Consider the following 16,661-nt stretch of genomic DNA (forward strand, 5'->3'; position numbering starts at 1 on the left):
TTTATTAACAAAATAAAATACCTAACCCATAATGACGACCCTGCCTACGAAGCTGATGGTCCCGGGTTCAAATCCTGGTATGGGCTTATTCGTGTGATGAGCATGAATATTTGTTCCTGAGTCATGGGTGTTTTCTATGTATTTATAAAGATTTATATATTATATATATCGTTGTCTAAGTACCCTCAACACAAGCCTTATTGAGCTTAATGTGGGACTTAGTCAATTTGTGTAATAATGTCCTATAATATTTATTTATTTATTTATAATGGGTTATTTTATTTTTTCCATGTGTGGGAGTATTATCCCTATAAGTTAATGTGGAATTACCCTTTTATTTGTAACAAACTACCCTGACCAGGCATGTAATGTAATATATGCAATCGAATAATACATGCCACTCCAGCCGCACCCGTCACCTTCTAACAGGTATGTGCGAAAGTGATGCATGACACGATAGGCGATAAAAACGCGACCATGCTAGAAGTTTAAAAGACCTTAACCCGCACGCGCCATTACGCGTAATGATCTTACTGTTTTCTCACATTGACAGCCTTACGTTTCTTTTATATTAGAAACAATCAGCCTTTTACGACTGGACTAAAAATAGGCCTAAAGTTATATCTAGAGATACATTATACAAATTACAAGAAGCAAATAGAAAATGTAGGTTTAGATCGTGAGTGGAACCGATAAATTTTGAAGGAATCGCTTTCTAATAGGTAGTAGGTTAGAATCTATGTGATTTCGGATAATTTTAAATAAAAATAAAATATCTAGATATAGACTGCTAGCTGGCTAGCTGCTGACAAAGAGAATTAAGAAGACCAAGAGTGCTCACTCCGTACAACGGTTTTGTTACAAAAATACTATTATTTTCGTAGTCTACATCTAGCGTCAAGTAGCGGAACTCTCAGTACTGCTACTCGACAATAGATGTCAAGGCAAACATAAAGTCTTGCTAAACGATTTTCCGCTAATATTATAACCAGAGTAACCGGAACTCTATTTCCATTTCCTACATTTACTCTGGTTATAATATTAGCTGAAAATCATTGAGCATTAGATTTTTGCCGCGACATCTATTGTCGATTATCAGTACTGAGAGTTCCGCTACTTGACGCTAGATGTAGACTACGAAAATAATAGTATTTTTGTAACAAAACCGTTGTACGGAGTGAGCACTCTTGGTCTTCTGAATTCTCTTTGCTGCTGACGAAAGATGAAAATTTGTACGTAAATATTGTATTGTTATTTACTCTGTTACAGCTATACGAACGCCTACGCAAGCAGGTCCCCGATTTCATGTCAAAGATCGGTGTGGTTGAAGGGGACGTGGGGAAACTCGGGCTCGGGATCAGCGAGAGTGACAGACAAACTGTTGTTGATGAGGTAAGAACAAACATATACCCAGAGAGTTGACCGGCCATATAAAGGGATATCCTGACAAAAGTTAAAACAAATAAACAAAAGTCCGGACATCAGCCTGATGATCATTTTAATCACAAGGAAACAAAGAAACATCTGTATGTACCATGGAATGCAATTAATAAATGAAATGAAATGAAATGAAGTAATAAATGAAATGAAGTGAATAAAAGATTTACCTGTATCGTCGATGTATCATAGCAACCTGCTGGTGTTTCAGAGATTAGCTAAATCTCGCTCAAGAAGGTGTTTTTTTTTCTCTAAATTAGTAAATAATGATTAAATCAAGGAAGTCGCCAGGGGAGATTTGGGGTTCTAATATTCCATTTATGCCCCGCCTCCCCTCTGCTAATAGGCCTTTGGCGATATCAAATTACCTGTCCCTAATATATCGGCCACGGAATCTGGAGATGCTCTGTTCTAAAATCCTTGAAATTTTCAAATTGTGTGTTATCAACAGGTTGACGTAATATTCCACGGCGCAGCCACCCTCCGCTTCAACGAACCTCTCCGAGACGCAGTCTTTATAAACGTCAGGGGTACAAGAGAAATGATGCTGTTAGCGAGAGCCTGTACCAAGCTGAAGGCAATGGTCCACATCTCCACAGCATACAGGTATACATCAGTATATTAGACGAAAGACTGCTGAAGATAGGCTCTTCGGGAAACAACCACCAATTGTGTCCTTATCTAACTGCGACGATTCACTGCGAACTTGGCCAGATTTTTTTTGCGACAGCATTTTATGTCGAACTTGTATAGCAACAATGATCCTGGTGGTCCTGATTCAAATTCTGTAACCGAAATGTCATATTACACGGGACTAGGTATAATTTTAAACGACATAATAATGACATGGCCGACAATTGATTGCACTTTCATTCAAAAATTCATGCTATCGATATTCAGTATACCGTAATGGTTTTATAGGTATTTTTTTGTATAGTGTTTTGAGATGAAGTTATTGCCCGAAATTCTATAGATTTGAAGAGCAAAAATTCTTTAGATTAATCAAAATAATCATTTAAAATACAGATACTTAACCAAATTTTATCCCACAGCAACTGCACCCTAAGCGAGATAGACGAGGTGTTCTACGAGAGCCCCATCCCTGGAGACAAGCTCATCGATTTAGCAGAAAGCCTGGATGAGAAGACAATTAACAGCATCACACCTGGGTAATAACAATGCCAAAATTCAGATGATTGTTATGGCTAATTTCAGTATTACAAGGCATTTTAACTTTGAGGATTTATTTCCGATGGTATTTCTTGTAAACAAACTGTTTGCTGCAATCTTAACTAGTGACAAAATGTAATCATCAGATTGTTTTGTTTTTGGGAATAAAGACTTTTCTAATATTTAGAAATAATTTCTCGTCAGAAAATTCAACCTACGCGTTCCTTTTATGCCGAGGACTGTTCATCATTATGACCTGTCTCCAAGCACAATAATTAAAAATTATGTTAAGGAAGATCATCTAGTTATACTTTACCTTCCACCAAAGCAATTTTTTTGTTTTCCATTCCAGACTGATTGGAGACTTCCCCAACACATATGCGTACACCAAAGGCGTTGCAGAGGACGTGCTACAGAAGTACTCTCAGGGTCTACCCGTGGCTGTAGTCAGACCTTCGATTGGTAAGTCAGGATTTATTCTATATAATTTCTAAAGCAAGCGTCCAACTGGCAGCGATCGGCGAGTAACGAGTAGCACATACCTTATTTTATGCCCCCAGGAACTAAAATGATAGTTTGGTTTCCCCAATGTGTTCAAAATTGGAACATTAGACGGATGATTGTAGTAAATTGGATGTAAATTGGTCAATAATAGTGTCATTTTATTATTTAGGAAGGATATAATAACACAGCTTAGGGGGATCAAAAGCATTCGTCGACAGTGTGAATAGCAGCCATTGATCAACGTTTAAAAGGATCTCTTTTATTTAGATACGTGGGATCTCCATAAACGATTCCTTTGCGAAAATTGTCGATGCTTATTATTTTCTCGCCACAGATCGGATAGCTACCATAAAACAGAATTTTACTTTAAAATTCGGCTTGAAGTTTCCGGTTCACTTGAACTTAAACTCAAATTACTCCATTTCACTATAAGACATAAGGTCAAAAACACATATTCTCATATAAACATGAATTCAAAATAGTCTAACACCAAAATACCCAAGTCCCAAAACACCCTAAAACTCTAAATTCAAAACGGACTTATCTCTATTATATACTATTACCACGATCGCCTACTGTCATAAAAGCAGAAGGCCCAAACAAGCCACTCCTGCAATACACCATTCATATTCTACACGATTTTCAAAATACAGTAGTTTCAAAACTAGCTAGTCCCAAAATACCCTAAACGTCCTAGTGGTAATGGTTATTCCGGACAAGATAAAAGAATTAATCGAAGGTTATACAGTCAAGTCAACAGCGAAAGTTTAAGCGGGCGAGGTGTTTAAAATAATCTTGACGCGACTTTATTGTAAATAGAATAAGGGCGTATCGAGGTTATTTTAGACACCTTCCCCGCTTAGCGATTTTTGCTACTGACTGTATTAAGTGGTTTAAGAGATGCGACATAAGCTGGTAGATGAAGGGTTGGGCCTGCAGGTTCTAGAAGCTATATATTGTGTGGTCTCTTTCGCACATACCGTAAGGTAACCATCAGGTAGTTCTCCTTGTCTCTCCTCACAGTCGGTACGAAAATCCCAATTACGATGTTTTGATACTAGTGTGTTTTAAGACTGTGTTATTTTAAAGAATGGTGTATTTTGGGATTAGTGTATTATGGGATTAGTTTGATCCGAGTTTCAACTCTTATTACATTAGGTGTTTCGGGAGTAGTACATAATCATGATAAGTTCGTTTTATATTTAGGGTGTTTTGGGACTTAGGTATTTTGGTGTTAGACTATTTTGAATTCATGTTTATATGAGAATATGTGTTTTTGACCTTATGTCTTATAGTGAAATGGAGTAATTTGAGTTTAAGTTCAAGTGAACAGGAAACGGCTTGAAGCTTGCACTTTGCTTGCTTTGATGTGTTTAATAATACGTTTGTTTGTTTGTTCTAGTGATTGGAACAGCGAAGGATCCAGTAGCAGGGTGGATTGACAACGTATACGGACCTACAGGGGTAAGTAAATTGCTCCTCCTTATCCTTGCACTTTTCCGATGGTATTCTAAGGAAGCTCAGGGAAAACTAAACGCTTTCTGTCGCTCTATCGTACATTGTAAGGGTGATAGAAAGCGTTTCGTTGCCGTAGCGGAAACGATTAACATCTTGGCTAGGCACCATGGCTCTAATACTTTGGCAATCTACTTTCTTCATCACCAAAAGTTGAAGTTAATTGATCTATGCACTGTTTTTGCGTTAAACCACGCCGAAAATCATAATAAATCATAGCACGAATATTTTCACGAGTGAGTTCCATTCTTGCAGCGAGATGACATTTAAAACCCGTCAAAAACAAAACACTAGCGTTAATAAGAAAGAAAAAATATACTGGCCAGTACTAAAAAAGTTCAAATTTTACCATGGAGGTCAAATATACTATTTAAGAAGATTGTAATCCCGGTTTCCGGATATATAAATAGCAGCCCTCGTACTAGACTGATTGCTGTTTTTAAAGCAAAGTCTCCCGCTGCGTCTGTTTGTGCGTATGTATGTTCTCAATAAACTCAAAAACCGCTGAACGTATTTTCATGCGGTTTTGCCCTATCAATAGAGAGATTATTGAGGGAGGTTTAGATATAGTTTTGTGTAACCCTGCTGCAGGCTTCGCACGCCTGCGTGGGTCGCTAGTTAAGATAAGAGCGGATTTCTCACGATGTTTTTCTTCACTGAAAAGCAACTGGTAAATATGAAATGAGTTATGTTTCAAGAAACTCGTTGATACCTTTGGCTGTGAAGCCAGTTGCCTTGGCCACAAGCGTTTTATTGTATTTCGCTCCATTGATCGAGCGTAGCAAGTCTCTGTTTAATTTTTAAGCAAAAATGCTTTCGTACGTCCGACTCTCCTTTATAGGCAGCATTTCTCAACAGATTCTCGTGAATTTTTAAAGGCTTTGGATGTAAATTTATCAAATTTGTGGAGCTATGATTGTTCACGACGTCTACAAGTCATAGAGCCTCTTTTTTCTCGTGTGATAATTAAGCAATCTTTAGAAAACCAGAAAGAACTCCACAGACCTTTTGCCAGAAATCCGAACTAGTGTTTATCTTTGTAGCGCACATGGTTTTGCACCCCAAATGGGCTGTTTAGCACGTAGCCAGTTTTCAGCCGAATTGTTGGTTTTGAACTTCCTGCAAGAGAAATCCAGACGATTCATCTGTTACGCTAAGGCAGCAACATCCACTTTTTAGGGTTCCGTACCAAAAAGGTAAGAATGAACCCTTATCGTGCGATTCTGTCTGTCTGTCTGTCCGTGACATCGCTATTTTACTTTGGATGTTACTGCCTTTGCTTCTATATGACACAATTGTTTGCGTTAACAAATACTTTTTTCACCACACCAACTGGTAAAGGCCCTCTTGATTGTTCAAAAACGAATGAGAAAGTTGCATTCTATCCACATGTGGGGCAAAGTAATCAGATGCAAATTTTGAGTTGTTTCCTTATGTTAGCTAGTAGAATTTACTTTTAAATGATGATTTTGAATGATTATTTCTTTATTACGTTCATTTGGATTTGATTTCATTTGATTTTTTTTAGTATTTCATAGTTAGTAGTTTCCTCGTGTTGGTGTGGTGAAAAATGTTGTGTTTCACTCGGAGGCAAAGTTTGTTTAACCCTAGCGCATTGAAACCCTCGCAACGCTCAAGACTCCACTTCTTTTTGAAATGTTTCGCTTGCTCGGGTATCAATATTAGCACGAGCGGTTAAACAACAACTTTGCCCCCTAGTAAAACAAATAACTATTCTTCACTTGCCAGGTGATAGTAGGCGCAGAGCTCGGGCTCCTCCACGTGCTCCACGCGGCGCCGAACGCGTCCGCGTCGCTGGTGCCGGGCGACGCGGTGGCGGCCGCCTGCGTGGCCGCGGCCTGGAGCGTGTCGCGCGCCGAGAACCACCAGGCGCCGGCCCGGGACGCGCCGCCACTCTACCATTGTGTGTGTTCGGAGAAGGCTCCTATTACGTGGAGTAAGTTGTAATATGTTCTTTCTGTGTCACTCTATTTATCGTTTTCTATACCAATGGCATCCCAGTATCAGCGCCAACTTAAGGTAAATGTGGATGTGTCCGCTAGCTGGCGCGTGGGGGCGTATTTACTCTAGGACCAAGGGGGCCCTGGCCCGAGGCGACAGGCTGTAAACGGCGGCCCTACTTTTCTAGAATACGCCGAGAAAAAAAGCATTTGTGCTTATTATATGGGGCGGCCCAGGCTCACTGGCCCAAGGCGCCAAATATTAAAATACACCTCTGCTGGCGCGGTTGCACGGAGCGGGTTAACGGAAAATAGTATGAGCAACGCTAACCGGCGCCGACTCGTGCGACATTTTTTACCTTCAATAGCGTCTGCATGAGCCCGCTCCGCGCACCCGCGCCATTTTGCGGACGCCTAAAGAGAAGGCTGTCCACAATAAGCTCTTTCATCGCTTGCGTTTATACGTTGACCATAAATAGTTATATTTCAGTGGATACTCATTTTATTAGGTTTTATTTAAATATGGCATTAACTTGAGAGACAACCTCCTAATCTGTCCCCTATTTATTCCAGGTCAATTCATGTCCCTAGCCGAGACCCACGGCCTGGTCGTGCCTCCCATGCAAGCCATGTGGTACTACATGCTTACGCTGACCAACTCCAAGGCGATGTACACCCTTCTGGCGCTGCTGATGCACTGGATCCCAGCTTACATCATCGACGGAGTGTGTATGGTGCTCGGGAAGAAGCCACAGTGAGTATTATTCAATATCCATCCGTCCTACAATCCATCCATCAGCCAGGTGGTACTACATGCTGGTGCCAAGGCCATGTACACGTTCCTGGCGCTGCTGATGCATTGGATCCCAGCTTGCATCATCGACGGAGTGTGTATGGTGCTCGGGAAGAAGCCGCAGTAAGTATCATTCAATATTCGTTCATTCATTTATTCATACGTTCGGGGGACGGGACGTATCCACGATGACACCCTACTTCGTGCTTCTACATTCTACATCTGATGGTCTCATATCCTATGGGTACTTATAATATGTTGTCCTAAGCAAGCCAAGGACGGAGTGTGTATGGTGCCCTGGCAGATGCCGCAGTGAGTATCCTCCCTAACTCGAGCTAGTTGTACATGCGTCAAGAGAAAAATTAATGATTTATTTTTGGCTCACACAAAGTAAGAAGATAATACTTTAATAAAATGGTAGGTTGAATTCTCGGTATTGGAGTAAAAATGCAAAAATGTGACAGAAATTTGCGTACAGGATGCCAAACAAACGAAGATTAATAAGCGCTCCTGTGTTGGGCGCCCATTTGAAGAGAGTCGGGCGTAGGCGCTGCGCGCGCTCCAATGCCACTAATGCCAGGCGTCCTCTTAAGTACTAAATAGTTGGGTAAAACCCGACTTAAGGGGCGATGCGCGCGAATTATTTACGCCAATTACGGGCACTTCTGACGCCTGATACTGAGTTAACCCTTAACCAGGCTGCCAGTTCAAAAATGACAATCGAATGTCAGTCTTACTCATCGAAAATAGAACACATGTTTGAAGAGCCGCATGTGGGAAATATATATCCCTTAGCCTGGTAAAGGGTTAAAAAAAAGTATCCTCAAACCTTAAAGTTTTTACCATCATCATTCCCTGCAGACGAATTCCCAGGCATATAACTCATAACTCAAAATCTCCTTTCCAGATTAAGAAAAGCCTACACAAAAATCGAGCAATTCGCAGCCGTAATAGAATTCTTCGCGCTCCGCGAATGGCGCTTCCACAACAACAACATGACACGCCTGTACAACGAGCTGTGCGACGCCGACAAGCATATATACGACTTCGACACTAGCGCCATCGATTGGAACGAGTTCTTCGCGAACTACATGAAGGGAATAAGGGTGTATCTGCTAAAAGACCCGGTGTCGACTATACCTGAGAGTCTTAAGAGGCATAAAAGACTCAAGTGGCTGCATTATGCGCTGTTAACTGTACTTAGTTTGTTAGTTTTGAGGTTATTATGGTTTTTTGTGTCGTTTTTGTTTTGAGCTAAATCGTCTGGATAGTTAAGTGATAATGGATGAGTTGTATTAAAATGGTACATAGAAATGTGTATTTAGGTATTGTGTCATTACTGCTTTGGTTTACAATATAAGAGCGTTTTTTCCAACGCAGTGACGATATACAAGGTGGGCAAACAAGAACTATATATTTTGTTTTTAAATTTTAACTATATTAAGTTCAAAGTTTATGAAGTATTATTTTATAAATACATATATTCTTGGTTGGCAAATACATGCTAAACATAGTGTCTGACAATATCCACCACTAACAGACTTATCATCGCAATTTTCAGCACATTTTTAGCGTTATTTTAGTTAATTTGTTTCGGATGGTCGGTTTCAACTGGTTAACTTTCATCACCTTGTTAGCATAGATACTAAATTTTAGATAGCTTCACGGAATTAAGTCAGGAGCTGCAAAATTTGGGGAATTTGGGGGCCAATCACTGTTTCCCAAAATTAATCGAGCAAACAACGTGTTTTGACGACCGGTTTGACCTAGTGGGTAGTGACCCTGCCTACGAAGCTGATGGTCCCGGGTTCAAATCCTGGTAAGGGCATGTATTCGTGTGATGAGCATGGATATTTGTTCCTGAGTCATGCGTGTTATATATTATATAAGTATTTATATATTATATATATCGTTGTCTATGTACCTTCAACACAAGCCTTAATGAGCTTACTGTGAGACTTTGTGTAATAATGTCCTATTATATTTATTTATTTAAACAACACAAACGTTTGAGAAAAAAATGCTTGCTGCTAGAGGTAGACATTTGGCAGAAATTATCTGTTTTATACATTTGGCAACCCTGAATATAAAAAATATTGTTAATATATATTTATTTTATTTATTTGTTTGAAAAAATATATTTAATAATTTTTGCACTTAATATAGTTCAAATATAATAAATAGTATAACCTCTTATTTGCTCACCCTGTATTATGATAGCTACTTATAAATTAGAACAGATATGTATCTGTTAGTTTTTCCGGTTTAAAGTACAAATAATATATATTATTAGTTAGGAACTAGATCCTAGCAGATACCTTTTAAAAGTACATGTTGATATATTTGTGAACTATTACCTCCATCTCATTTAAATCAAAGAAAATAAATACATCTACGTAATATTATATATTATAATATTACAAGTATCCTCAAAGGAGGTGTACTTAATTCTATTTTATATTAATTTTTAATCACAATTTAAATTTATGTTACATGTTTTATTTAAAATATATTAGAATTTTGCATGCTTGGAACCCGATGAATGTAAATAATTACAACAATGTTATGTAGTACAAACTACGCTGCTTAACTTTTTTATATGTTCGTTTTAAACGAATTAAATAACATTATGTTTATTGTAGAATTTATCTTGAAACCCGAACAAACTTTTTTTTAATACTTCTCTGTATCATTTTTGATACACAATATATAATACGAGAATTTAAACAAATAGGGAGCGTGCATGAACTGTAGGAGGCAGCACAGGAGCCGTCAGATTTTTGGCGCGAGGCGTAAATGTGACGTTTTTTGTTCCGATGTAGCCCACAAGATGGCAGAACCTACTATGCACAAGAAAGCACGTGACGTGTAAATGTACATGTTTATAGTTCCGATTCAGGCCACAAGATGGCAGACCCTCCAACGCGCACGGTCCCTATACTGAATAGGTTTAGCTAATAAACTTTTTATTAAAAGACTCTAAAAGAGTAATAGAATCTTAATTATTTAACTTATGGATGTATAATGGATATATTTTATTTTATTTTCTTTTTTATTACTGTGCGCAAAGATAATTTAAAATAGAGGTGTCAATTGTCAAAGAAATGTAGCGACGTTTTACTGCAATCTTTCGAAGCAAAATTAAAAGTTTTAGAACGCCATTTGACTTTGATCCTTATTAGTACAGTCAAATAACGTTATTTATTAGTATTATTTATTTTATTTATTCCTTAAATTAATCATTAAATTATTCATTAATCAGTCCGGTAAAGTTATATGAATTAGGGTGGAATAATTTAATTTCCGTACCATTTTGTACCTTGTCACAGTGACAATCAAATATTTCTTCAAGTGGCATGTCGTTTTTGAGTTATTGGAATTTTGATTTTATTTCAATTAATTAAATTTGAAATTTAAATGACAATCGGTCGGGAGACGACCGCCTACCACTCCAAGGGATATGAAACTCGCTATTACTCGTACTACAATCAATACTGATATTAATTTCCTTGACCATACTTATCCATCTACCTATATCAAAAACCATATATTATGATACTATTAATAGTTTATTAATACTTCTAATAGTATTGATTGGCAGCGCCATCTCTCTCGCTAGCTCGGTATCACCTGAGTTGATCCAGTTAGACGGTATGAACCATACTGTTCTACCTTAGAGATGGCTAGGGGGCGCCGTAAGCCTTCAGTAAGAAATGCATATACTTGGAAAAATTCGACCAATGCTGCCGTGACCCCGGTGGCCGAGTGGCTCAGGCACCTGCCGCGATAGCAGAGGACGCTGGTTCGATTCCAGCCTGGGGCACTGGAGGCCTTGGTCACTTTTTCTTGGTATATGACATTTATTTCAGTTCATATGTCTGTACGCTATAAAAACACGCGCGTCAAAAGAGAAGGTCTTCATGTTGGAGGTACCATATATAAAGGGGTGGCCAAATTTAGATACTTAGGCTGCACCGTCACCGACACAAATACTCGTGAGGAGGAAATTGACATCCGGGTTCAGAACGCCTTGCGATGTAGTGCCGCCCTTCATAAAGTGTTAGTGTCCAAACTCCTGAGCAAGAACATAAAAATACGTATATATAAGACGGTCATACGGCCCATACTCATGTACGGATGCGAGACTTGGACACTAACACTTAAAGAAGAAAATAAACTCCTGGTGACAGAAAGGAGAATACTTCGAAAGATCCTGGGCCCTGTGAGAAGAGAGGATGGCAGCCTTAGACTCCGCAAAAACGTCGAGATTGAAGATCTTGTGGCTACACCCAATATTGTCGGCGAAACAAAAGCTCACCGTCTCCGCTGGCTTGGCCACGTTTTGAGAATGGAGGAGGATCGCGGCGCTAAAAGGGCATACCTGGGACGCCCGGTAGGGCGGAGGCCTATCGGACGTCCCAGATATCGCTGGGGCGATGCTGTTGAAGCGGACTTGCGCGATCTCCAGGCCGATAACTGGCGGGAGATGGCGCAGGATCGAGACAACTGGCGTGTACTCGTGTCGGAGGCCAAGACTCATTTTGGGTCGCTGCGCCATTAAGTAGTAGTAGTATATGTCTGAAAAATAAAAGAATTTGATTGGACCTAGATGCTTGTATTACTCGAAATGACGTCTTATTCGAGATATCAATCGCAAACAGTGTGATATAATACCGCAATGGCGGTTCCTGAGCACATCATAAAGAACTTATGTGTGTAGATAAAACATTGTAATGTAACTGTACATAATTAGGCATAAACTCGTGTTACATTTTTTTGAAACTCGTCCGTTCGTTTCATAAGCCCACACTCGTGTTTTAATGCCCTTCATTATACGTAGCAATCACAAAATACTATAAAATGACAGTTTGCAGGGATTAAAGTAATAAGTACAATTATTATAGTTATAATAAATGGTATTTGCTCATTTTTTTAATCGTTAAGGTGATTTTTGTAAATTATGTGATTACTTAATTGTTGTATTATTGAATATGTACAAAATGTAATAAATATTTGATAACGATTTTGATACTTTTATTGAATTAGAAGCGCTGGTGAGGTGACCTAGCGGTAAGAGCGTGCGACTTGCAATCCGGAGGTCGCGGGTTCAAACCCCGGCTCGTACCAATGAGTTTTTCGGAACTTATGTACGAAACATCATTGATATTTACCAGTCGCTTTTCGGTGAAGGAAAACATCGTGAGGAAACCGGACTAATACCAACAAGGCCTAGTTTACCCTCTGGGTTGGAAGGTCAGATGGCAGTCGCTTTCGTAAAAACTAGTGCCTACGCCAAATCTTGGGATTAGTTGTCAAGCGGACCCCAGGCTCCCATGAGCCGTGGCAAAATACCGGGACAACGCGAGGAAGAAGGAGATTGAATTAGATGCGAGTTTATTAACAGAGGTATGAATAAATAACTCTCATATCAGTTACATTTTTTATTAAAACTTTGTTTCAAATACAAAATGGCTACGACATAAAACATGACAATCTTTTTTTTTTGGCTGCGAGACTTAAATAACACGAATTATACAATTATACTGTTTACTGCAAATACAGTCAAAAAAATAGTAACATACTAACTTACTAACAAACCGTGCAATAATCTTTGTGAAAATCTAGTCATTGATCAAGTATGAAAAAATATTTACCTTCCTGGTTCACCATTGTCTAACTGCTCACTTCTCAAAGTCCATCAACCCCCGCAGATTCATACTGTTTATGCAGCACATCGTAAACGGTGATGACATACGTTGGTTCACCGTGTACTGCTGGCTCACTGTTCACCTCTCGAACTGGTTCAATCTTCGTAAACTAGTAACTTCCATGCCGTAGATCTTGAACGATGCTACTTCTTCCTTGAATGTTACCTGTACCATAATATATGTTAAAACTTCACTGCTCAAATATCAATATCGGTTCGTCGCATTATATGTTGGCGCCTATAGATCGTGCCATTCACGAAGACGTGTGCCTTGAATCGTATTGTCATCTTATTAAGAGGCTGTCAACACCCAATGTCCTTGAAATTGATGTTACTTAAACAGTTTTTTAAGAAAGACTATTTGTTTTAGTCAAGTAAGAAAAATATATGTTCATATTAATTATATTTCAAGGACCGTGGTCGTACTCGATACACGATTGAACGAAATCGACTCGATAGAAAATAATTGCAAAGATTGGTCTTAAAATCACAATTAAACTGTTGTCTTTATTGTTTTGACTTATGGGTCTGCAATTAAAATCATAATTTCAAAACATTTATATCTAAACCGCGGTCGAGTTAAATATTACACTAATAATCCACTTTTTTTTATTTAAATATTTTTCTTATTATTCCCTTGCCCAGGCCCAGTAACATGCGACAGTGCTATCTCATTTACTCCGATACAAATACCTACAGTGTGCGCGCTTTAGGTATTGACAGCCTCTTAAAGATTAGATTTTACAAATCTGCGGGTCATCGTGGGTGACACGAACTGTAGCTGTGGCGCTGTATAATTTACTGTGAATAATAAATCAATCATAATTTGTAACGCGTCTATCGCTAACTCATTAACACGCTTTTATTAGGTCGAACTGTATGTAACTAACTATGTAATGGAATCTAAGGTAACTAATTTAACCATCTTCCAAGGATCGTAGCGTCATGAAAATTGGCTGCTGTATGTAGTTCTGATGACAATACAATAAACTGATCTGATGATGGAGCCGGAAGATATGAATTGGAACTTCATGATGGAACATCGTATCATAGTTGTGTTTGGATTTGTTAGAAAAGTCTTGTAATGAACTTTGACCACGATTAGGTTTCAAGGTCTGATGATGAAGCCGGAAGATAGGCACTGGCATTCCATGATGGAATATCGTATCATAGTTGTGTTTGCACTTGTGAGAAAGGTCATCGTAATGGGTTTTTTTTGTGTTTACGTGCATTAATAAAAGCGTGTTTTTCTAGTGTTTTTTAAACTATTAATTTATTTTGTTCAGAAGCCCTACTGTAAATTTATTCGATAGCGTAACGTGACGTACACGTTAGCGTTAAGTCTCATTTTGTATGAGATTTAGAAACAGCGCGCCAAGCGGTACGTTTTGAAAACTCAAAATCCCATAAAAAATGAGACTTAACGCAAACGCGTACGTTACGTTACGCTGTCGAATAAATGTACACTAGGGTACAGAACGCGAAAGTTAAGAAAACAGTTACAAATTTTAAATATACTACGGCTGACTAAGTTAGTGATGGCACAAGATGGCAGACCCTCCAACGCGCACGGTCCCTATAGGTCTATATCATAAGAAATTCTAGCTGGTAGCTTATTTACTTACATGTTTTTAAAGACTGTTTCTAAATAAATAAATAAAATATATATCATCAATATCTGTGCCGCTATGTTTTGCTTTTTGGGATTATTTTATGTTGAAGAAACTTACAGCGCCTCGAATATCGCAACAACGGCTCAATTGAAAAAAAGGCGCAGTATGCAAATATGACAACAAATATCAAATAAAACAAAAAATAGGCCACAAGATGGCAGACCCTCCAACGCGCACGGTAAAAAAAATTAAAAAAAAAATAATAATTAATAAAAAATAAATAAATAATAAAAAATAATAAATAGAAAAATAAATAAAAAATAATTAGAAAAATACCTAAATCTATCGCTCTCACCTTTGACTCTTTACGCTCTTCAGCATTGTCTTGCTCGCCCTGTAAATGTGTAATTGTTTATTAATGGTAGAATTTAAACTGACGTGAGACATATTAACATTAAACTAATCCGTAGAATCCGTGTCGATATCGTCAGGAGACAAGCAAAAGTCACTATTAAGTACCACCACAAGTTCATAGCCATAGTAAACCGTGTTATCAACAGAATATGGTTGATTTTAGTTTTTTTTTTTGTATTTAGTGACTTTTGCTTGTCACCTGACGATATACACCGTGTTTTTTTGATTTGCGTTAATTTCAAGGGTGCAGCTTAAATTAAGTAACTTTCTCGAAGACACCGGTATTCTAATTAACTCCATTTCGGAGATAATCAATATTTTATTTTTATCTTATAAAGCTCTTACGAGTGTGTACACTTACCTTAGGGCCCGTTCACATATTGATTAGTGTTTAGTACGGGTTAATACATTTGCTACTAAACGTAAGTACTATCTCGGACGATCGATGTTCGAAATGACATTGACATGTCACAGTTTTTAATTTTTTGATTGAGATAAATGTAATGCCCGTGCAACAACAACGCTATACGCAACATTAATTACTTTTTATAACAAAAAAAATGTAAAAAAAAAAACAATTTTTTTTTTTTTTCAAAATTAACTATGCCATTTAGTTTCCTTAAACGTACTTACCGATACCCCGAAGTTAATGAAATTAAATAAAAACACAGTGTATAGGTCATACTGAGCAACATTGACTATGGGACCAAGTCCGAAATCGCGAAAAAAATATTGACTGTTTCATACATTTTGTCTGTCTGACCTTGACATTTTCTAAGGGAGAGTAAGTAAATTTTTTTTTTGTTAAATTTTCTCAGTATGACCTATATATTCACTCCGTAAATGATTGCAGGTGACATAATAAACAATCGCGATACAGCATCGATACAGTCGCGATGTTTAATGAATTCAAAAGCGATGCAGCATGCATTCCTGTCTTTATGAGCCTGTACAGCCCCCTTGAGCTCTGGCAACCTTACTCACCGGCAGGAACACAACACTATGAGTAGGGTCTAGTGTTATTTGGCTGCGGTTTTCTGTAAGGTGGTACTTCCACAGTTGGGCTCTGCTCTAGATCTGGAATGACATCCGCTGTGTGCCCTACCTCACAAAGCGAGATGACATTCACAGTGCCCATACCTCTCTTTTGGACGTAGTTTAACCCTTTACCAAGCTAAGGGATATATATTTCCCACATGCGGCTCTTCAAACATGTGTTCTATTTTCGATGAGTAAGACTGACATTCGATTGTCATTTTCGAACTGTCAGCCTGGTAAAGGGTTAAGGACGTACCCGAAGCTCTCTATTTAGAATTGGAATGTACCTCTTGCTCAACCTTGATGACAGGTGGTATGTTGGCGCCAAGCTTGTCTGCTAGAGATTGCACCTGTGGTACGCAGAAATCGTAATTATTAGAACTTTAATTTATAATGATTTAGAGTCAATTTCTTAAGTAAAAGCAAAGAGAATTGGAAATAGAGGTGGATTGTCAAAGAAAACGTTGTAGCTACAGTAAATTTACTGCTATCTTTCTACACATGAATAC

At 38.3% G+C, this 16,661-nt stretch overlaps 2 protein-coding genes across 2 annotated transcripts in view; one reads left to right on the plus strand and one right to left on the minus strand.

The window, feature by feature from the left end:
* The window catches only part of LOC133532970 (fatty acyl-CoA reductase wat-like), a 42,195-nt gene extending 29,791 nt beyond the window's left edge, over positions 1–12,404 (plus strand). Inside the window, exons 4-11 of the mRNA XM_061871862.1 lie at positions 1,270–1,392; positions 1,889–2,043; positions 2,490–2,606; positions 2,960–3,069; positions 4,514–4,575; positions 6,376–6,583; positions 7,161–7,341; positions 8,288–12,404. Of these exons, the coding sequence (XP_061727846.1) occupies positions 1,270–1,392; positions 1,889–2,043; positions 2,490–2,606; positions 2,960–3,069; positions 4,514–4,575; positions 6,376–6,583; positions 7,161–7,341; positions 8,288–8,633 (1,302 nt within the window). The 3' untranslated portion in view covers positions 8,634–12,404. The remainder of the gene's footprint in view (positions 1–1,269; positions 1,393–1,888; positions 2,044–2,489; positions 2,607–2,959; positions 3,070–4,513; positions 4,576–6,375; positions 6,584–7,160; positions 7,342–8,287) is intronic.
* Positions 12,405–12,808: 404 nt separating this feature from the next.
* LOC133532988 (uncharacterized) overlaps positions 12,809–16,661 on the minus strand; it is an 83,606-nt gene continuing 79,753 nt past the window's right edge. Inside the window, 3 exon segments of the mRNA XM_061871893.1 lie at positions 12,809–13,253; positions 15,056–15,094; positions 16,440–16,502. Of these exon segments, the coding sequence (XP_061727877.1) occupies positions 13,167–13,253; positions 15,056–15,094; positions 16,440–16,502 (189 nt within the window). The 3' untranslated portion in view covers positions 12,809–13,166.

The sequence above is a fragment of the Cydia pomonella genome, chromosome 28 (assembly GCF_033807575.1).
Source record: "Cydia pomonella isolate Wapato2018A chromosome 28, ilCydPomo1, whole genome shotgun sequence".
In the NCBI taxonomy this organism is placed as follows: Eukaryota; Metazoa; Arthropoda; class Insecta; order Lepidoptera; family Tortricidae; genus Cydia; species Cydia pomonella.